Source organism: Rana temporaria, chromosome 7 (assembly GCF_905171775.1).
Source record: "Rana temporaria chromosome 7, aRanTem1.1, whole genome shotgun sequence".
In the NCBI taxonomy this organism is placed as follows: domain Eukaryota; kingdom Metazoa; phylum Chordata; class Amphibia; order Anura; family Ranidae; genus Rana; species Rana temporaria.
The window spans coordinates 176,221,425-176,245,444 of NC_053495.1; the positions used below are offsets into that span (position 1 = coordinate 176,221,425).

Here is a 24,020-nt window from a genome sequence, read left to right on the forward strand (position 1 = left end):
ACCGCCTTAAGTAAGAGAGGCAAGTACATGATTCACAAAGTACCTGCCTCCTTACTTAGGGCGGCGTAGTGTAAATGTGGCGGGCGTAAGGGCACCTAATTCAAATGGGGTGGGGGGGGCGTGTTTAATGGTAATGAGGCTTGACCTCACGTTTTTGACGTTTTTTGTCACTGCGCATGCGCCGGGCGGCTACATTTCCCAGTGTGCGTTGCGGTTACATACGCCGCACGGGCCTATTGATTTTGACGTGGACGTAAACGACGTAAATCCCGATTCGCGGACGACTTACGCAAAAATTTCGAATCTCGCGGCGGGAACGGCGGCCATACTTTAACATTGTTATTCCACCTAATAGGTAGAATAACTTTAGGCCTCCTAAGGCCTTACGGAAACGGCGTAAATCGACTGCGGCGGCCGGGCGTACGTTCGTGAATCGGCGTACAAACTCATTTAAATAATCTACGCCGACCGCAATGGAAGCACCACCTAGCGGCCATCCGAAAAATTGCAATCTAAGATAGGACGGCGCAAGCCGTCCTATCTTAGATATGTTTAAGCGTATCTCTGTTTGAGCATACGCTTAAACATACGTCGGCTTAGATTCTGAGTTAGGCCGGCTTATCTACTGATAAGTCGGCCTAACTCTTACTGAATCTACCTATTGGACAGCAAGATGTTAATATTTTCTGGTTCTATTTAATGAATTCTGGCTAGGTGATCAATGTGCATATGAACTGGATGAAAATCCTACGCAAAAAAATAAATAAAAATTTGTCAATAAAATAATTCAGCGTTCGATTAGCATGCTACCCATCTTGCCCCGACCACCAGGGAGGCGGTGTTTACCGATATGTTAGTACTCGCCGCAAAACAAGGTGAGGCTAAGTGTAATATAGATGGAAACACAATTGTTCCGTATAGACCTGCATATAATTAGCCGTGTCTGGAAGGCTGAGCGCTGCATATCGCTTAACAATAGCAGACGTGAGCACAATTTTTAGTTACCGAATACAAACAAACCGTCTTGGCATCTATAGAGTCACTATGTCTGCAACCAATACATATTATGGATTTTTGTTCCCAACAAAATCTGATAAAACTCAAATTCCTTAACACAACTTAGTGACAAAAGGAACCTTCTACATCAATTAAAAATATAAATCCGTGGAAATTCAATATGCCTGCAAGCAATGAAATACAAGTGCTCGTAATAAGGCTACTTTGGGGACAAAAGGAAAGAACAAAATGCAAGTTGTGCCGCAGGCAGAAAATCAATATTATATTTGAAGAACTTTTTCAACTAAACTTTAGTTGTCCTTTATACTCTGTTGCATCTTAATTTCTAGTTATATATTTATTGTATATTTAAATCACGGTATTAAAGTCAGCCCTTTGGTAGCTTTAGAAGTCTACATGAATACATTCCTGATGTGTTACAATACATTGCAAAAGTATCTTTTTTTTTTTTGTTAAAGTGGAGTTCCACCCATAAATATAACATTACATCAGTAGTTTTAAAAAAATGTCATTAGTCCTTTACGAATTTTTTTTTAGATGCCTTCAAAGTGTTGTTGCTAGGCAGAATAGTTAATCTTCCCACTTCCTGCACCTAGGTGCTTAATGCTTCCTAACCTACACCGCACAGACTCCTGGGAATGTAGTGGGTGTAACTTTCCAGGAGTCTGTGCACTCCCCAGTCTCTAAGAATCATGTGACTTGGACAGCACAGGTGCTGAAACCTGATCTGACACTGCTTGTGCAGCACTGAGCATGTGCAAGATCTGCAAGGCTGAAATCCAGGAAGTCATACAGTCTGGCTTCATGATGCCCACACTTAAGATGGCCCCAGTCAATTTCTATTTTATAAAGTGTCTAAATGCTGTAACAACCTAACAAAACGGACCTTAGTTTACAGACTAACTTTACTAGAATACATTAAGCTTGTGTATTACAGGGGTATTTATATATAAAAAGTGAAATTGTGGCCGGAACTCCGCTTTAAGCTGTAAATGTTATTAAAAAAGTAGTCATTGAGCGCCAGGCCGGTGCCAAGGCTAGCCTTTCTCGACATATATACAGGCCTCCAGAGGGGGCGGTAACATTAAGTGGTTAAGTTGCTTTTTTGCTGCCCCTACCACCCACCTAAGGCTCCATTCACACTTTGTGTAATAGGAACGCAGTTTTGTGTGGGCGATTTTCACGTGATTGTACACGTCACGCATAGGGCAGCCCATTCACTTCAATGCGCATTTGACACTCAAGTGAAGCTTCTGTTCCTTGTTTGAGCAACAATATTCATGCGATTTCTAGGCTGCATTCACACCTGAGCTTGGCATTTTTGAGCGCTTTTTCTGGTGTTTTTTTTTTTGCGTTTGTCTGCGCGATTTTGAGCATTTGTGTACAGCGTTTTTGAGCTTTGGCATTTTTAACCACTTCCATTCTGGCACTCTTCTCCTACATGTAAAAATCATCTTTTTTTTTTTTGTGCTAGACTCTAGGGCACTGGTGGCCCTCCAGTTGTTGCAAAAATACAAGTCCCACGAGGCATTGCAAGGCTGACAGTTACAAGCATGACTCCCACATGCAGATGCATCATGTATGATGGGACTTGTAGTTTTACAAAAGCTGGAGGGCAGCCAGTTTGATACCCCTGCTCACTGGCGGCTGGTGGTCCAAATTTTTTGGGGGGCGCAAACAAACGAAAAAAAAACAAAAAAACAATTGCAGCCTCACTGTGCCCAGCAAACGCAGCCACTGTGCCCATCAAACACAGCAACTGTGCCATCAAACGCAGCCATTTTGCCATCAATTGTGGCCACTGTGCCCATTGTCACCACTGTGCCATGACATCAAACGCAGCCACTGTGCCATCAATTGTCACCACTGTGCCATCAATTGTCACCACTGTGCCATGCCAAACGCAGCCACTGTGCCATGCCATCAAACATAGCCACTGTGCCATCAATTGTTGCCACTGTGCCATCAATTGTCACCACTGTGCCATGCCAAACACACCCACTGCCATCAATTGTCGCCACTGTGCCCTGTAACATGCTGCTAGATTGCCCCCCCACTCGGAACTTACCTTTCTGGGGTCCTCCTTCCACTGTCCCTCGATGTCTTCTCCCGCCCTCAATGACAATTCAGCCAATCAGGTTAACGGTGAACCTAACCAGAACCGGTGAACCTGATTGGCTGAGACGCCTGTCAGTGTTAACCAGGGAATGCACCCCCTGTGCGTTCCCTGGTTAACTATTTGGAAGCCGAATACAGCCCTCAGGTGTAATCGGAAAGCCTATCAGAGCCGCTGGCTCTGATAAACACTTCCAAAGCCAACCAGCTGCCCTTATTCAGATGGCCGGCGCTCACCAGGGGGCTGGCCATCTGAATAGTGGGCGGCAGCTACAATACATGGATTCATGCAATGCATGAATCTATATATTATATTCAGTGGTGGTGCAGGAGAGAGAGGGGGTGGCGCCCCTGCGCACTCTATGGACGCACCGCCACTGCCCCTGCTCTAGGGAATAAAATGTTGATCTTTGCAACTTTTTACGTCACATGGTATTTGCGCGGAATTTTTTTGGGGGAAGAAAACTGTTTCATGAATAATTTTTTTTTAAAAAAACAGTAAATTTAGCACAATTTTTTTGTATAATGTGAAAGATGTTACGCTGAGTAAATAGATACCCAACATGTCACGCTTTAAAATTGCGCACACTCGTGTAATGTCGCCAAACTTTGGCACTTAAAAATCTCCATAAGCGATGCTTTAATTTTTTTTACAGTTTACCAGTTTAGAGTTACAGAGGAGGTCTTGTGCTAGAATTGTTGCTCCCGCTCTAACGCACATGGTGATATTTCACATGTGTGATTTAAACGCCGTTTACATATGTGGGCGCAACTTACGTATGCGTTCGCTTCTGTGCGCAGGCACGCAGGGACAGGGAAGCTTTTAAATTATTTTATTTTACCATATTTTACCCCCCCCCCCGGTTTACTTACCTGACCCTTCGAAAGTCCCGCGCTCGCCCCCATCATCCTCCTCGAGTCGATTGGCTGCAGTGGATAGATTGAAAGCAGCGCCACCATTGGCTGGCGCTGCTGTCAATCACATCCAATGACGCTTTGCGCCAGGGGGCGGGGGCCGAGTGATACAGCGGTGGCTATGGCCGCCACTATATCACGGGAGCGCGCCCGCAACAGCTACACACCGAGCTCACATGTCTGTGTGTAGTTGCTGCGGGGAGGAGCCGCGACAGCCGCAGAGGGACCCCAGAAGACCAGGATCGGGGCCACTGTGCGCAAAACGAACTGCACAGTGGAGGTAAGTATAACATGTTTGTTATTTAATAAAAAAAAAAAAACTCCTATTAAGCTTTTTTATCTGCTTTTATTTATTCATTTATTTTACTTTTTTTGTAAGGTGTTAATGGTTAGGGTTTAAATGTTAGAATTAGGGGTAATTTATTTATTTATTTATTTTGTCAGGTTATGGGTTAATATTAGTGTTAGAAGGTTAGGAATTTTTTTTTTATTATTTATTTTTATTATTTATTTATTTATTATTTATTGCCATTTGATTATTGCATTTGAGCAGAAAAACACACCATAAAATGCACTAAAATGCTCAAAGAGGCTTGAATTAAACATTTCCAAGGAACAAAAAAAATGCTTCAAAAAACACACCTGCCCGATTCCACCTTAAAAAAAAGGCCCAGAACTTTTTGGAGTTTCAGACATTTGGCTTCAGGCGACTTGGAGTAGAGATGTGAACCATCTCCATGGAGAAAATTCGATTTTTTTCTCCTCCAGCATGGAGCTTCACGCTACAAAACGCTGAGGTGTGAACGGGGCCTTAAAGTCACGATTTGCCGCATTTGCAACGGGGTTCTGTCGCGCGGCAAATTTGCACCGCGTTTGTGGTGCCGATTGCCACATGATTTGGAAGAGCGGGCAGAATTGCAGCGATTTAAAATCGCAAAGTGTGAATGGAGCCCAAAGCCCACAATGCTGCTGGAGGGGGCATATGCCGTGCTGGGATGCTTTGCCTCGCAGCAAATCTTTTTCAGTATGTCAAGTGGACAGGGAGTACCACCTGGCAAACTCGGCTATTCAAGTCAATGGGGCCACGCCACAACTGAGTCAAACGCTTGTGGTCCCATAGAAAAGCAGGCATTTAGAAGGTGGCAAGATCACCTCCTGAATGCCTGACGGTGGCTGCACTCTGAAAGGTAATCTTTTTTTTTTCTTTTTTTTTTTGAAAGGTGAAAACCTTGGTGTTTATTATCTTTGACAGAATATTTAGGAGGTGGCAGGAACAGCAGCAGCCTGGGTCCTCTGCACAGACACTCTGGTGTGAGTCTTTGCAAGATGGTCAGTGTACTCCTGGTATGGGGACTTGGTGAAGATGGTTTCCTTCCAGAGATCAGGAGTCAGATAGTGATAAGTCTTTGAGATGGCATCAAAGGTGGCTTTAGCAAAGTTGCCCAGAGTGGCTATGCAGCCCCTAGCCGAGGTGTAGCAATCATCAATACCGGCCATCATCAGCAGCTTCTTGGGGACAGGAGCTGAGACGATGCCAGTACCTCTGGGAGCCGGGATCAGATGCACCAGTACAGAACCACAACGACCAGTCACCTTGCAGGGCACAGTGTGTGGCTTGCCGATCTTGTTACCCCAGTAGCCTCTGCGGACAGGTACAATGGACAGTTTAGCCAGAATGATGGCACCACGGGTAGCGGTGGCAACTTCCTTGGAGCATTTCACACCCAGATCAACGTGGCCGTTGTAGTCTCCAATGGCCACAAAAGCCTTGAACCTTGTCCGCTCTCCGGCACAGGTCTGTTTCTGCACAGGCATGATCTTCAAGACCTCATCTTTCAGAGTGGAGCCCAGGAAGAAGTCGATGATCTCAGACTCCTTAATAGGCAGGGAGAAGAGGTAGATCTCCTCCAGGGACTTGATCTTCTTTGACCAGGCGGCCGAGTTTGGTGACGGGAACCCATTCCTTGTCATCGGCTTTTCCACGGGCTCCGCATCCTCTTCCGCGGCCTCTGCCTCTTTCACGTCCACGACCTCGGCCTCCACTGCTGAAGCCCCCCCCGGAACCCTCCCCTGTTACCACCGGCGTCGTCCGCCATTTGGTGATTTCAATAGAATAGAAGCCTGAAAAGTAATCTAACTCAGATCACTTTTCAGAGAATGGGCAAGGATGAACTAAGCCCAATATGGAGGAACCCTGGAAATAACTTTCTAGTCTCTGGGAACCCCTGTTAATAATTACTTATATCTACAGCTCAGGCCTGGACTGGCCATAGGGCATATGTCCGGTGGGCCGCAGCGGCCCGCAGATCACGTCTCTGTAATGTAGGGGGGGGGGGTCTGTATTGTAGAGGGGGGCTGTAATGTAGGGTGGGTCTGTATTGTAGAGGGGGTCTGTACTGTAGGGAGGTCTGTGTAACATGCAGGGGGTCCAGAACTGTTAGGGGGGTGTCTGTGTAACAAACTGTGGGGGGCTGTGTAATGTAAAGGGGTCCAGGGTGCTGTGTAATGTAAAGGGGTCCAGAGGTGAAAGGTACTGTGTAATGTAAAGGGGTCCAGAGGTGCAGGGTGCTGTGTAATGTAAAGGGGTCCAGAGGTGCAGGGTGCTGTGTAATGTAAAGGGGTCCAGAGGTACTGTGTAATGTAAAGGGGTCCAGGGGTGCAGGATGCTGTGTAATGTAAAGGGGTACAGAGATGCAGGGTGCTGTGTAATGTAAAGGGGTCCAGAGGTGCAGGGTGCTGTGTAATGTAAAGGGGTCCAGAGGTGCAGGGTGCTGTGTAATGTAAAGGGGTCCAGGGGTGCAGGGTGCTGTGTAATGTAAAGGGGTCCAGTGATGCAGGGTGCTGTGTAATGTAAAGGGGTCCAGTGGTGCAGGGTGCTGTGTAATGTAAAGGGGTCCAGTGATGCAGGGTGCTGTGTAATGTAAAGGGGTCCAGTGATGCAGGGTGCTGTGTAATGTAAAGGGGTCCAGGGGTGCAGGATGCTGTGTAATGTAAAGGGGTACAGAGATGCAGGGTGCTGTGTAATGTAAAGGGGTCCAGAGGTGCAGGGTGCTGTGTAATGTAAAGGGGTCCAGAGGTGCAGGGTGCTGTGTAATGTAAAGGGGTCCAGGGGTGCAGGGTGCTGTGTAATGTAAAGGGGTCCAGTGATGCAGGGTGCTGTGTAATATAAAGGGGTCCAGTGATGCAGGGTGCTGTGTAATGTAAAGGGGTACAGAGGTGCAGGGTGCTGTGTAATGTAAAGGGGTCCAGAGGTGCAGGGTGCTGGAACATTAGCATACCTCCCACATTTCTGAGATAGGAACCAGGGACACCCATGGCCACGCCCCCATAAAGAAGAATTATGCAAAAGGAATCATTTGTGCTTTTTTTTTTTTTTACCACTACTATTACTTTATATTGGTTTTTGGAATTTACAAATTTAGATTTAGAAATTGGATGAAAGGTTTTAATCAGGGATTAAGTTACACATACCTTGATTCTAGAGATATATCCTTGACTCAAAATTCAATATTTACCTTCTGTATTGCAGCCATAAAAACTGGGTTTAAATATTTATGTAATTTCCTCTATCATGGTGAAACAGTTGGTCCATTAGACAGATGGTTGGCAAGTAAACTCCTCTCATAGATTTAGTCTAGGTTCCTCACACGTCTATAAAATAACCATAATTTCAATTCCTCACATTCACTCAATGATAGTGATAATAATGCTATAAAAAAAATCACTCAATAATAGTGATAGTAATGTTATAATAAGTACAATGATGGTACTACTACTGATAAGAATGTTGAGATTATTGGTGCAAAGTAACATCCCTCTGTAAAACTACACTGCCTTTGCACAGCAATTAGATAGCCAATGTCTGTGGCCAGGGTACAGGGCGGGACAGAGCCCGGAGTGCTCCACTGTGGGCACTGAGGCTGCGCTGGTAGGCACTGATTAGGTGGCACGTTGCCAATAGGGACTGCGATCCACCTGTCAATCACAGCTAGTTGATGGGTGAATCTGGTCCCTGCAAAGCAGCTGTCATTAGACCTCTTGTGGCACGCTCCTCCCCACTGGCCCATCCTTCCCTCCCGTCCACCCCAGGTGCTTCTGGGATGGATGGGAGGGAAGGAGGGACGGCAGAAGGGAGCGTGCCACAAGAGGTCTAATAACAGCCAATTCCCACACTACTCTGCAAATAATGTAAACCGCAGCTGATTGGAACTTGCTGATGGGTTTCTCCCATTGTGTGCCCAGTGCCTTGCTGCATGCCCCATGGTGTGCCCTGCCCAGTGACTTGCTGTGTCCCATGATGTGCCCAGTGTCGTGATGTGTGCCCCATGCCCCGTTGTCTGCCCAGTGCCCTGCTGTGCGCCCCATGATGTGCCATGCTGTGTGCCCCATGCCCCCGCTGTATGCCTCCCGTCCTGTTTTGCGCCCCGTGTCCTGATGTATGCCCTATGATGTGTGCTCCATCCCTGCTGTGTGCACCATTATGTGCCCCATGCCCTGCTGTGTGCAACATGTCCAGATGTGTGCCCCATGCCCTGCTGTGTGCCCCATGTCCTGTGTGCCCCATGCCCTGCTGTATGCCCCATGTCCCAATGTGTGCCCCATGATGTGCCCTGCTGTGTACCATACTGTATGCCTCATGCCTCTCTGTGTGCCCCATGCCTCTCTGTGTGCCCTGTGCCCTGCTGTGTGCCCCATGTCCTGCTGTGTTCCCCATGTCCTGATTGTGCCCAGTACCCCGCTGTGTGCCCCATGTACCGATATGTGCCCAGTGGACAGGGTTGGCACAGGGCAAAGTGTCACCTTCCTGAAATTAGTTTTTGCAAGTTGGGATGTCTGTAAATGATGAGTGAATAAATGGGAGATATACCCAGCAATAGCAAATCACATAAAATACTCTTTACCACCATAAGTAAAAAATGCTGCTCCCTCGTGTGTCCTAATAACACGGGCAAAGATCACAGGAGCATTGTGTATGTTTCATGTTATTAGAGGCTACAACGTGCTTTATTATCAGTTGGACTGTTAAGCCGCGTACACGCGATCATTTTTCAGCATGAAAAAAAACGTTGTTTTTCAGCATGTTTAAAAAATGAAGTTTTTCCAACTTCATCATTAAAACGACGTTGCCCACACACTATCGTTTTTAAAAAATGCTCTAGCAAAGCGCGGTGACGTACAACACGTAAGACGGCACTATAAAGGGGAAGTTCCAAGCGGATGGCGCCACCCTTGGGGCTGCTTTAGCTGATTCCGTGTTGGTAAAAGACGATTCGCGCTTTTCTGTCTGTTACAGCGTGATGAATGTGCTTACTCCATTACGAACGGTAGTTTTACCAGAACGAGCGCTCCCATCTCATAACTTGCTTCTGAGCATGCACAGGTTTTAAACGTCGTTTTAGCCCACACACGATTATTTTTTACAACCCGAAAAACGACATTGTTTAAAACAATGTTAAAAAATGAAGCATGTTCGAATTTTTTTTTGTCGTTTTTCAGAACCTGAAAAATTATGTGAAGCCCACACACGGTCATTTTAAATGACATTTTTGAAAAACAACGTTTTTTTCATGCTGAAAAATGATCGTGTGTACGCGGCATCAGACTTACGGTGAGATCAGTAGAGCTGACATATTATATGAACAATAAATATACTACAGAACACTTCCCTCACCATAACATGCGGGGGAGGTGTTCTGTAGTCCAACTGGGGAGAACTCAGACAGGGCTGGTAACACTTCTTGGGATTTCCGTGCAACACATGAAGAGAGCACAGGAAGTTGAGAGCTCATTGAATTTCTGGCAGATCAACTGGTATTTTTGCAGCATAAATCCCAGTAAAGGGATAAAACATGGAAAAATGTGCTTACATTGCAGAGATGATTTTTTTTTTTTTTATTTGTTGCAAATGCTTAAAAAATGGAAATGGAGATGGAAAAAAAACATGGTATAATGGGGCACACATGTTTCATATTCTTTATTTAGCACATGAATTATGCAATGATGTGAATGTATAATATATAAAACACTATAAATTGTTGGTGTTACTGTAAAAATAATAATGGTAACAATAAAAATATAAATGATGATAACAATAATGATAGAATGTAAAAGATAATGATGATAAATGAAGTAAAGATGATGATGATGATGATAATAATAATAGTAATATAAATAATTATGATGATGATAATAATATAAGTGCTGATGATTATGATAAGATTGTAAGTGATGATGATACTAATAATATAAATGATGATGATAACAATCATATAAATAATTACGATGATGATAATAATATAAGTGATGATGGTGCTGATTATCATAATAATATAAGTGATGATGACGATAATAATGTAAATAATTATGATGATGATAATAATATTATAAGTGGTGTTGATGATAACAATAATATAATTAATGACGGTAATAATGATACAAATGATGATAATAATAAAAATAATGTTGATAATAATATAAGTGATGATGATTATGATGATAATATTATAAGTGGTGATAATGATGATAATATAAATATTGATGATAATAATAATGATATAAATGATGATGAAAATAATAATATAAGTGATGATGATTATGATGATAATATAAATAATTATGATGATAATATTATAAGTGGTGGTGATGATGATAATATAAATATTGATGATAATGATATAAATGATGATAATAATAATAAAATTGATAATAATGCTAATAATAATACAAATGATGATGAAAATAATAATACAGTTGAACCTCGGATTGCAAGTAACGCGGTTAACGAGTGTTTTTTCACAATACGAGCACTGTATTTTAAAAAATCCTGACTCGGTTCCGAGTGTTGTCTCACAAAACAAGCAGGATTCAAGCCAAAGCGGTGTGCAATACCGCGTTTGCCCTGAGGTGGGGGGGGCGCTGGAGCCGAGTCGAGCCGAACGGCGCGGTTCAGAAATGCTCCGTTCTTGAGCCTTTCCGAGTTTAGCCAAGGTGTCCTCGGCCCTTTCCAAGGCTCTCCGGCACCCCCCACCTCTGGCCGCATGCGGTATTGCATGCCATTGAAGTCAATGCGGAACCAATTATTTTCGTTTCCATTGACTTCAATGGGGAAACTCGCTCTGATATGCGAGTGCTTTGGATTACGAGCATTCTCCTGGAAAAGATTATGCTCGTAATCCGAGGTTCCACTGTATAACTGATGATGATTAAGATGATAATATCAGCCCTCAAATTTTACACTCGCCTACTCGCATTTTGCGAGTGGAAAATGAGGTCTTGCGAGCTGGGCTGCCTTCCTGGGAGGGGGGGGGGGAGAGCACCGCCGGTGGGGTTGATCGTGAGCATGGAGGAAGAGGAGAGCCGTGGGATAGCACGCTGTTACGTCGCTTACATGATGTCTCCGCTCTGCTCGACATAGCCCCGCCTCCTCCTGACCTGCGCCTGTGATAGATAGAATGCATTGCAGCAGCGGACCGGCATTCTATCTATCACAGCCGCAGGTCAGGAGGAGGCGGAGCTGTGTCGAGCAGAGCGGAGACATCATGTAAGCGCCGTAACAGCGTGCTATCCCACGGCTCTCCTCTTCCTCCATGCTCACGATCAACCCCACCGGCGGTGCTCTCCCAGGCAGGCAGCCCAGCTCGCAAGAACTCATTTTTCAGCAGAGCGGAGGCAATCATAATGTTAGTGCCGGTAACAGCGTGCTATCCCACGGCTCTCCTCTTCCTCCAGCAATGCATTCCTCAGCCCAGGCGAGGTTGCAATGGGCAAAGTATGGCTGCAATGGGCACAGTATGGCTGCAATATGCAGCTGCAACGGGCACAGTATGGCTACAGTGGGCACTACAAGGCTGTAATGGGCACCGTAAGGCTGCAATGGGCACAGTGGGGCTGCAACGGGCACAGTATGGCTGCAATAGGCACCATAAGACTGTAATGGACACCGTAAGGCTGCAACGGGCACTGTGGGGCTGCAATGGGCACTGTGGGGCTGTAATGGGCACAGTGGGGCTATAGTGGGTACAGTGTGGCTGCAATAGTGGGCACAGTGTGGATGCAAAAGGTGGGTGCACAGTGTGGCTGCAATGGTGGGCACAGTGTGGCTGCAATGGTTGGTGCACAGTGTGGCTGCAATGGTGGACACAGGTGAGGCTGCACTGATAAAGTTGTTGTTAATATTTATTTTTGTTACGTATTTTTTGCATAAAACATTTAGGTGTCATTTCATGAGATAATTTATGAGGGCGTGTCTAGGGGGCGAAATTAGGGGCGGGGCAGGGTAGGGATTGAGTGGGGCATTGGTGTCAAGTAACCTTTGAGGCCTGGCTAGTAGCTCAGGACTTGAAATTTTGAGCCATGATAATATTATAAGTGGTGATGATGATAATAATATAAATATTGACGATAACAATAATATAATTAATGATGGTAATATTAATAACAAGGATACAAATGATGATGATAATAATAATATCAATTAGGATAATAATATAAATGATGATGATAATAATATAAGTGATGATGATTATATAAATAATTATGATGATAATATTATAAGTGGTGATGATGATAATAATAAAAGTGATGATAATGCTATAATAATAATACAAATAATGATGATTGATGATAATAATAATAATAATGATATAATACAGTGGATATATAAAGTCTACACACCCATGATAACATTTTAGGTTTCTGTGATGTAAAAAAATGAGACAAAGATACATAATTTCAGAACTTTTTCCACCTTTAATGTGATGTGACCCATAAACTGTACAACTCAGTTGAAAAACAAGCTGAAATCTTTTAAGTGGAGGGATTGGAAACGCTGAGGTGTGAATTCAGCCTTAGAATTGGTAAGCTGCAATGTAATAAATAATAAATGTTTGATTTTGGGCTAAATAATATATTCAGGCCACTGACACGCATGTTCATCTCAGACTTCATTCACCTGGACCCGTGTCACATACATGTTCTATATGTAAAATATTTCTGATGTGACTTCCCCAAAGTTGCGCGATTTACAGTGCGACTTTGCAATGCAATTTTTGATGCAAACGACTTTCACGTGACTTTATATTTATGGATTTGGTCATAGTGACATCATTTTCCTGCTCAGTCATTTCCCCCTTCCTCTTTTGTTGTCAGGTGTTGCATAGGAGGAATAGAGATCATGTGATTCTGCAGACTTCCATCGAAGTCACAACAAAGTTACAGTGACATACATGCGACTTCATTGCGACCTAATTACTTTCTATGGAGAACAAGTCGCACCGAAGTCAGAACAAAGTAGTGCAAAAAAACTTCTTGGGGAGTCGCACCAATTAGAACGGAGACCATTGAAATGCATGGATTTTGACCTGTCCTGATTTCACGTGTGTAGTGAAGTCGCACAATAACTCGCAGTAGTGGAAACAGAGCCTTACGCCATTTTGGTGCGATAGTACATGTGGGTTAACATACGTTGTGTGTAGGATGCACATTTATTTGAATGGGTTACTAATGCACTTTAAAAAGCGCACTGAAACGCACAATACATTGCACCGCTCTGCAAAGCATGTCGGTCAGTTGCTTTAGGATGACACACTGGGCTAGATTCAGATAGATTAGCGGATCTTTAGATCCGCGTAATCTATCTGATTTACGATCCGCCGGCGCAAATTTGAGAGGCTAGTGCAGTATTCAGAAAGCACTTACCTCGAAACTTGCGCCGGCGGATCGTAACTCCCCCGGCGGAATTTTAAATTCCGCGGCTAGGGGGAGTGTAGTATTTAAATCAGGCGCGTCCCCGCGCCGATTTAAATGCGCATGCGCCGTCCGTGAATTTTCCCAGCGTGCATTGCTCCCAATGACGTCGCTAGGACGTCATTGGTTTCGGCGTGAACGTAAATTACGTCCATCCGTATTCGCGACCGACTTACGCAAACAACGTAAAAATTCAAAACTCGGCGCGGGATCGACGGCCATACTTAGCATTGGATACGCCGCATATAGCAGGGGTAAGTATACGCCGGAAAAAGCAGAACGCAAACGACGTAAAAAAAAAGCGACGGGCGGGCGTTCGTTTCTGAATCGGCGGAAATCGGAATTTACATATTTGTCGCGTAAAAAACTGAAGCGCCACCTAGCGGCCGGCGGGAGATTGCAGCCTAAGATCCGACGGTGTAAGTCACTTACACCTGTCGGATCTAAGGGAGATCTATGCGGAACTGATTCTTATGAATCAGTCGCATAGATCCGACCGTCGCATCTCAGAGATACGACGGCGTATCAGGAGATACGCCGTCGTATCTCTTTCTGAATCTCCCCCACTGTGCCTTGAAAAAAAAAAGTATAAAAAACACATGCATTTTTGATGCATTCCTGGTGCGTTTCCTGTGCATTTTCTGGTTGCCCGACTCCCAGCATGCACCTGTAAAACATGGACATGTAACTACAAAAAATGCACCAGAAACGCAACTGCGGTTCTTTTTTTGCCGCGTTTGCTAATCATTTGAATGGGGACCTACTTTTTTGGGGGGGGGGGGAGGGTGACGAGCTTTGCATGTTGCGGTTTGATCACGTGATATTCATGGCAAAGCCGAACCGCATTTTAGATGCCTTTGGAAATGAATGGCGCCCAAAACATGCATTTTGCGATTGCAGCGATTCTGCCCGAGATCCCAAAACATTTGTTTGTTTCCTAAACAAAAATGTGCGTTTTGCCGCAATTGCAACGCCATTATTTGTTAATGCCCCCCAGGGTAGGTAGCTGTGCAAAAAAAAACAAAAAAAACTTGCTGGACGCACCAAAACGCCAAAACTTTGGGGCATTTGTCGCACGTAGGGCGGCCCATTCAATACATAGGCGTGAAAACAGGTGTGAATGGGGCCCTAATTACTAATGCGTTTGTAGGTGAAAAGCCCCGACCCCTGGGTGAAAGTTGTGTGAAAGCTGGGTTAGAACATGGCCTGAAGCCTCCTATGTGCCCACAATACAGGTCTGCCCCCTCCACCACACACACTCTCTGCACATCACTGCGCCCCAGCCTGGCACTGCACGGGTTAGCGGCGTCTGATCGGCGGCTCGGAAATCCATTGCTCTCGCCTGGTCGCCGCCGGATCCTCTCCGTTGCCAAGGCAGCCGCGTCCTGCCGATCGCCGAGCGGCGAATCCCGGGCCCCGGCGGCAGCGGGCGGACCATGTTCGCGCTAGTCCGCTTCCTGGAGGATAACGTGTGTGACACGCTGCCCGCCGCCCGGGTCCGGGGCTTCCAGCCCAGCTCTCCGGAGGACTTCGATGACAACCAGGTGTACGCCGTGTACCGGAGCACCGGGGAGGAGGAGGAGGCCGGAGCGCAACCGGCGCACATCTTGGCCCTGGCAGGTGAGGAGCACCGGGGGAGGGGAGGGTCATACACCTCCGGGGGGGTCAGTGCATTCTGTAATGGTGTTGTGGGTGAATCCGGTCAGTCTGTGTCCTATGATGTCTTATTCTATAAATCTCCATCTATTGTGATGGCCGAGGCTGGGCAGGATCTCTGAAATGCAAATGCTGACTTGGTGAAGGAAAGTCACTGATTGCCCCGCCCCCTTGACTTTTTAACACCACCTCCAGGCAGCACTTTAATCGCTTCCAGGAATGCCCTATAGCAGGTTTAGCCATTGCAGCGATTTCACATGTCAAATTGCATGCCGTTTCATAATGGCACCGTCTGAATCGATGCGACTCAGCAGCGATTCCCAAAAGTATTTTCTGTATTACCTTTGGCGACTCCGAGGTGCGATTTCAATAGACCTCTGTGCAGAAACCCGCCCAGATGTCTCTGAAATCTCCCCTGAAGTCGGGACTGACATGCGGGAATGAAATGGTTCAGCTGAACTCCCACAATTTCAGCCCCCTTTCACACAGGCGGTCCCGCTTGGCGGACTCTGCTTGCTTAGTGGGGGGATCGATCCGCTGAGACGGTGACTAACAGGGAAGTTCCTTCAAGGACTGCGCAGGCGCAAACTTGCCGACGGAAATCTCCGAACCTCGCCCGGCATCCAGGCTCATTCTTTAACGCGGTAGTTCCCCCTTAAAAACAACTTTTTTTTATTCCACTGGCCCCCCACATTACAATCGAATTAAGGCTATTATTTTTTTTTGGCTGCTGTACATACCTTGATACAGCATCTTCACCCGTGCATCCGGGTTGCGAGTCCCGCGGGAGTGGGCGTTCCTCACATGTGTTTGATTGACATTTTTCCCAAAAACGAGCTCTCCCCCCGTCGCGTAAGCCGCGTCACGATTGGCGAAAGGAGCCGAACGGCGATGCGCATGCGCAGTATAGCGCCGACTCGCCTTTCGGCTCCTTTCGCCAACCGTGACGCGGCTTACGCGACAGGGGGGAGCTCGTTTTTGGGAAAAATGTCAATCAAACACATGTGAGGAACGCCCACTCCCGCGGGACTCGCAACCCGGATGCACGGGTGAAGATGCTGTATCAAGGTATGTACAGCAGCCAAAAAAAAATAATAGCCTTAATTCGATTGTAATGTGGGGGGCCAGTGGAATAAAAAAAAGTTGTTTTTAAGGGGGAACCACCGCTTTAACATCCCCGTGGATTTGGAGGATGTTAAAAAAAGAGCCAGGAGGCCGAGCGAGCCGACTGGCCACTTACCACGAAATCCACGTCGCCCTAGATGCCGGGCAAGGTTCGGAGATTTCCGTCGGCAAGTTTGCGCCTGCGCAGTCCTTGAAGGAACTTTCCCATTACCCGGAACCATCTCGGCAGATCAACGCACTTGTCGGTATGGTTCCTCTATCGAGATGATTCCTGTAAGGACTGCGCAGGCGCAATCCTTGCCGAAGGAAATCTCCGAACCTCGCCCGGCATCCAGGCTCATTCCTTAACATCCCCGTGGATTGGAGGATGTTAAAGAGCCAGGAGGCCGAGCGAGCAGAGCGAGCATTCCGAGCGAAGCGAGGCCGACTGGACACTTACCTCAAATTCCACGTCACCCTGGAGGTTCGGTGATTTCCGTCGGCAAGGATTGCGCCTGCGCAGTCCTTACATGAACCATCTCGATAGCCGGAACCATATCGTCAGATCACCGGTTCACATATCTCTGTGGCGGCTGTTAAGGGGGGAAGGGATGGATTTAGTATTCCTGCAAAATGGGGAGTAAAATCCATCTCTTCCCCCTAGTAAAAGCAGCACACAGTTTACACAAAAACACTGGCTAGGCACACAGTTAATCCTTTGATCACCCCTGATGTTAATCCCTTCCCTGCCAGTGTCATTAGTACAGTGACAGTGCATATTTTTAGCACTTTTTACTGCATTAGTGTCACTGGTCCACAAAATGTGTCAGTTCGGTGTCCGATTGTCTGCCGCAATATTGCAGCTCCTCTATAAGTCGCTGATCGCATCCATTACTAGTATACACAAATTAAATAATTAATAATTAAATGTAGACGCCAAAACATTTGTATAAACCAGTCAATATACTCCTAACTGAAAAACTTTCCATTTGTATGCAATCAGGCTGGCCCTTCTACTACATAGTTGAAGGTAAATCTAGAGAAAATTGAATAAGAAAATTGTATGGTGTATGGCCAGCTTAAGTTCATTTTCATGGCAAAGAGGGACTTTGCAATTATTGGCACTTCAATTGATCGCTCTTCATAGCATTCTGGAGTTTATACAAATTGCCATCATAAAAACTGAGGCAGCAGACTTTGGGAAAATGTATGTTTGTGTCATTCTCAAAACTTCTGCCCATTGCTGGGGGTTAGTCATCCACAACAGCTTACTGAGGAGGAGCAGGAAGTGAGAAATTCAGACAAAAAAAAAAACAAAGGAAAAAAACATTTATAAGGGAAATAGAAGGAAAAGGTAACTGAAGCAACAATGCACTAGCTTAACCTCTTCCATACCAGGCACTTACGCACCTTCCTGCCCTGGCCAATTTTCAGCTTTCAGCGCTGTCGCACTTTGAATGACAATTGCGCGGTCATGCTACACTGTACCCAAATGAAATTTTTATATTTTTGTTCCCACAAATAGAGCTTTCTTTTGGTGGTATTTGATCACATCTGCGATTTTTTTTTTTTTTTTTTGCGCAACAACTAAAAAATGTCCGACATTTTTGAAAAATATTATTTTTTTTTTTTTTGGTAAAAAAGTAAGTTTACTTCTTCAATTATGGGCACGATGAGGTGGCACTGATGGGCAATGATGAGGTGGCACTGATGGGCACAGGTGAGGCGGCACTGATGGGCACCGATAGGCAGCACTGATGGACACTGATAGGCAGTGCTGGTATGCTGCACTGATGGGCACTCTTTGGCGGCACTGATGGGTACTTATGGGTGGCGCAGATAGGCACTGATAGGTGGGCACTGGGCATAGATGGGCACTAAGAGGTGGCACTGATGGACACTGAGGGGTGGCACTGATGGCATTGCTGGGCATCATTTCAGTCAGTGCCCATGTTGCCAGTCAGTGCCCATTTGTGGGCACTGATTGGCATCGATTTTGTTCAATTTTTTTTGTATTATTTATTTATTTTTTCTTCCTATTTTTGCTCTATTGAGCACCGGGGGGCACTCCCTGGTGGTCCAGTGTTGGTATCAGAGGGGGGCTGCGCTGATAAACAATCAGCGCGAACCCCCCCTGTCAGGAGAGCTGCCGATCGGTTCTCCTCTACTCGCATCTGTCAGAGTGAGGAAGAGCCGATCAACGGCGCTTCCTGTTTACATCGTGATCAGCCGTGATTTGACTCCGCCGGAGGCTCTTTACCGAGATCGGAGATGCAGGGTGTCAGACTGACACCCCGCATCACCAATCAGCGCGCGCCGCCATGTAATCCTGCAGGATGTCAATAGACGTCCAGTCAGGATTTCACAACCACTTCCCGGACGTCAATTGACTATTGACCGGGTGGGAAATGGTTAAAGGAACCTATTTAGAAAATAAAAAACAAACCTTTTACAACCCCTTTAATGAAGGTAAAACATTTAGCAACTCAAATGGTTAATGAATAAAAGAGGCACATCTAAGTATGCAGGGATCCGGGGTAAAGCTGTCCACATTGACCCTCCTCCTCACCGTCAACAGTCTGCAATCGTGATCGGGAAGACTACCCTGCAGTAGAGCGATCTGAAAGTGAGGCTTGAACCACTCGTGGAGCGGATGACATCAATGAGGAGGACGGTCTATGTGGACAGCTTTACCCCGGATCCCTGCATGCTTAGATGTGTCTGTTTTAATCATCAACCATGTGAGTTGCTAAATGTTGTACCTTCATTTAAATGTAACCATATTGCTACACTAAAGCCGCGTACACATGATGGGTTTGTCCTATGAAAACAGACCGATGGACCGTTTTCATCAGACAAACCGATCGTGTGTGGGCCCCATCGGTTTGTTTTCCATCATTGATAAAAAATAGAACGTTTTAATTTTTTCCTAGAGGTAAAAAAACGATCGTCTGTATGGAAGTCCATCGGTCAAAAATCCACGCATGCCCAGAATCAAGTCGGCGCATGCTCGGAAGCATTGAACTTCATTTTTCTCAGCACGTCGTCGTGTTTTACTTCACTGCGTTGGACACGGTTGGATTTTTGACTGATGGTGTGTAGGCAAGACTGATGAAAATCAGCTTCATCGGATATCCAACGAAAAAATCCATCGGATTAGATTCCATCAGATATCCGATCGTGTGTACGAGGCATTAGAGGAGCCTCTCTTCTATTTTATACTCGGCTGTGACATGACGCTACTTGTATATCAAGTTAAAATGTATTAAAAAATGTGCTTGTCTTGCAAAACGCTCTCAAACCAAGTTACTCTCAAACCAAGGTGTTACTGTATTTGTGTCATTCCCCCGGCTGTACTTCTCCTTTAAGTCAGGACAGTGCCTGCTGGCTCGGAAGCATGAAGGGGTATTAGCATGTTCTGAATGGCTTCACGGGAAATATTTTGGCTCATGTTTGAAAAATAAAATAGTTTTGTGGAAAGCAGCCAACCAGGCAGTCCTGCCGGCCATAATGACTAATTTGCAAAAATGATATTGCATGTAATATATTCATAATGATATTGGTATTAATACCTGAAGGATAAGTGCACTTTTAATTCCATTATTAGAAATGCAACAGGCAGCCGATGTGCTTCCAGAGAGTTGTGTATGTGAAGCCGGAATCGGATCTTCAGTATCAGACGCTGTATACAGTTTTCTGAAGCAGATAATCTTACCTGGAGATCCTGCCAGTAACCGCACTACGTTTTGCAATTGCTGACAATACTAATAAGCCTCTGTGACAGACTCCCCCGGGACAGAGGCTTTTGGAGTGGACTGAATGCTCACCTCTTGCCTTGCGATCATGGGCCCTGGCATTTGGGGGAACGGTGTTTTTTGTGAGCTGTATGCCTGGGGACCCTGTATATGCCATATTAGAGTGACTGATTCATACTGTTGGGACATACAGTGTAAGGAGATGCTAATGTCATCACCTCCAGCCATCTGTCTATTCTCTGTGCTAATTGACCCTGCTGTTGTGTGAAGATGTCCTGTGTTTACACTTATGATAAGGTGTATTGTATAGCAGGTGAGCGAGGAGACGTGACGTCTACCCTGAAAAGACACATCTATGAGTCACCTAGTCTGGGTAAATAATTAGTTAATTAGCTCATGTTAAATTATGTTCTGGCTAACTCCTCTTTAACTGTATATAAGGTTGTATTCTTTTAAACACTCCGGCCTAGATTCACGTAGGGCGGCGCAAGTGTGGGCGGGCGTAGCGTATCGTATTTACACTACGCCGCCGCAACTTAGAGAGGCAAGTGCTGTATTCACAAAGCACTTGCATCCTAAGTTACGGTTGTGTAGCGTAAATGTGCCGGCGTAAGCCCGCCTAATTCAAATTGTGAAGAGGTGGGCGTGTTTTATGCTAATGAATCCTGACCCGACGTGATTGACGTTTTGAACGAACGGCGCATGCGGCGTCTGTGGACGTATCCCAGTGCTCATGCGTCGGATAGAATGCCTAAGATAAGTCGAACACTGCCTACGACGTGAACGTACAGCCCTATTCGCATACAACTTACGTAAAAAGATACGCCTGCTCCGACGTCCATACCTTGCATGGGCTGCGCCACCTAGAGACCAGCTTTATCTTTATGCCGGCGTATGTCTTACGTAAACGGCGTAACTAATTGCGAGGGGCGCACGTACGTTCGTGAATCGGCGTATCTTACTCATTTACATATTCGATGCGGAAATCAACGAAAGCGCTACCTAGCGGCCAGCGTAAATATGCACCCAAAGATACGGCGGCGTAGGAGACTTACGCCGCTCGTATCTTGGCCAAATCTATGCGTAACTGATTCTATGAATCGGGTGCATAGATACGGCGGCCATTCGGACTTACGACGGCGTATCTGGAGATACGCCGTCGTAAGTCTTTGTGAATCTGGGCCTCCATGTTCAGCAGACAAACAAGTCTCGTCTCGTTGTGTGCTTGAGAGCAGCTGGAATATCTGATATCTCTATCCAGACTGATAGGAAGCACTCAAGATGGAGTGTGGGACGTTCCGTTACAGCCTCTATTCTAAAAATTAGCAGCAGCGTTTTCAGCCTCTACACCCCTTTCACACAAGGGCACTTTTCAGACGTTTTAGCACTAAAAATAGCGCATGTAAAGCTCCTGAAAAGCGCCACTCAAGCCTCACACTGGGGCGATGCGCTTGTAGGATGGGAAAAAAAAGTCCTGCAAGCAGCATCTTTGGGGCGGTGTATACATCACTCCCAAAACACACTGCCCACGCCTGCAAAACGCTTTGGTGGCACCGCAAAATGGGCGCTTTTAACCCTTTGGCTCCAGCTGGGGTTAAAAGTGCCCCCTTAGCGGCCAAAAAGCGCGATATAACAGTGGTAAAGTACTGCTAAAGCTAGTGGCGCTTTACTGTTAATGCCAGCACCGCCCCAGTGTGAAAGTGGCTTTAGTGGACATTTTTATTAAAGTGATTGTAAACCCTTACATCTACCCAGTGAAGTGACTGGCCTTAGGAGATACACAAAGATAAAACAAATCCTCCTAAATAAGTTGTACCTGTTTATCTGCAGTCTTCTTTTCTCTACATCCGTTCAAAGTGCCGAACTTGGAATAAAGAGAAATTGCCACAGAGAACCTGTAAAGCACACACCCTATTACGAACTTACAGATGTACGCTCTGCAGTGAATGGAGAAAGGAAGAACAATCCTGGACGTCCGAAACACCGCTGGAGGCATCTTTATTGTATCTGGAGTAGCAAAATAAAATGCATATTTGATATTTGGCAGAGACAGGGAAAAACCCCTGACGCGTTTCACACCATAAATAGGTGCTTATTCATGAATAAGCACCTACATATGGTGTGAAACGCGACAGGGGTTTTCCCTGCCTCTGCCAAGTGACTGTATTGGATTTTAGTTTGCTACTCGACATACAATAAAGATGCCTTCAATGGATTGCGGCCGTCCAGGATTGTTTTTTCTCTCTGCTGAATTTGTAAAGCTTGTTTGAGAGTTAAGAAAAGAAGGGGGTGGAGAGCTGATGGTACTCTCTGCCAAGCTCAGTGAGGAGAACTGTGAGAGCTGATTGGAGGGAAGGAACACCCCCCCCCCCCAACCACAGAAACAGAGCTGAGGCTGTCAAGCAGCTGGAGGTCCCTTCCCTGTCACCAGAGGCGGCTCTAGGCTTTGTGAGGCCTTAGGCAAAACGTGACATGGGGCCCCACTCACACCCATGATGGGGAAAATAATTCAAGTACAAGAGCCTCTTCCCCATAACCCTTGCTGGTGATTGTGGGGGTCTGCGGGCAGGGGGCTTATCGGAATCTAGAAGCCCACTTTAACAAGGTGGCCCCCAGATCCTGATTTTTTTAATGCCTAAGGGGCGGGGGCCACCCGGTGATGTCACCTGCTGAACTCGCATCCTTGTGACGTCATTGACTGAGGGCATGCTGGGTCATTGATGTCACAAGGGGTGGTGTCACCGATATTCACTGGATGTTGGGGACGCTGGCGGCCCCGCTCCTGAGTCAGGGCTCTTAACGCTGCCTGAGTACAGCAACGTTAAGGTCCCCTGTCCCTTAAAACTGGGGTAATGCATTGGGTAAGTTAGGCGGCTGCGAGGCTCCTGTGGGTGTTAGGCCTTAGGCGTCCGCCTAATTTGCCTAATTAAAGAGCTGCCTCTGCCTGTCACCATTTTTTTCTTGGTGTCAGGAAAACTTGTCAGAAGTGATTCATGCTGATAGTACACACTATAGAGGAATATGCTTTGTTCATAGTTCATGTCTGAGGTTTACAACCACTTTAAAGTGGAACTAAACTGCTGAATGAATTGGCTCCCTCAAACGCCATCTTTAGAACTACAGCACATGTGCACAGCCAGTGTCTTCCAGGGATATGAGACCTGGCAGAGACTGGTGGCCCTTGTGCGCATGTGTATGGGGATTTCTGCCAGCTTCTAGCAGATTGCCACTATACCGTCTGGCAGCCTTTGTGTGCATGCGCAAAAATCCTCTGCATTATATACCACACAATGGTGTCTTAGTAACAAAAAAAACTGAGAAAACGTATTGAATCGAGTATAAGCCTAGGGTGTCCATCTGCATGCCTCACTGTGCCCATGCCTCACTGTGTCCATGACTAGACACGTTTAACATGGGCAGTCTATGGAAATCGGTGCTCCCCGGCCAACAAACTTTGCACACTTGTAGAGGAATAGTAGGGCTATATGCGTTTGGGGGCCAGGTGACCGGCCGGTACCGGGTGCCCAAAGTCCGGGAGATCAGGCACAAAAAGGTGACTCAAGTATAAGCAAAGGGGGGCATTTTCAGCACCAAAAAATTTGCTGAAAAACCACTCGAGTATGTAAGGTAGCTTTTCTGTAAGAGGAAGGGGGGGGGGGGGGTGAAACAAAAAAGTTGTTAGTGAGTTTAGTTCTGGTTTCAGTGGGCTGCCTA

At 46.0% G+C, this 24,020-nt stretch overlaps 2 protein-coding genes and 1 pseudogene across 3 annotated transcripts in view; 2 read left to right on the plus strand and 1 right to left on the minus strand.

Annotated features, from left to right (window-relative positions):
- AGBL4 (AGBL carboxypeptidase 4) overlaps positions 1-24,020 on the plus strand; it is a 2,019,815-nt gene that overhangs the window by 1,253,616 nt on the left and 742,179 nt on the right. The gene's annotated exons all lie outside the window — the stretch shown is intronic.
- LOC120945937 lies at positions 5,264-6,149 on the minus strand (annotated as a pseudogene). Its single transcript, XR_005750629.1, has one exon. The product of XR_005750629.1 is annotated as a 40S ribosomal protein S2-like (transcript).
- The window catches only part of BEND5 (BEN domain containing 5), a 78,448-nt gene continuing 69,565 nt past the window's right edge, over positions 15,138-24,020 (plus strand). The window contains exon 1 of the mRNA XM_040360524.1: positions 15,138-15,411. Coding sequence (XP_040216458.1) covers positions 15,228-15,411 — 184 coding nt within the window. The 5' untranslated portion in view covers positions 15,138-15,227. The remainder of the gene's footprint in view (positions 15,412-24,020) is intronic.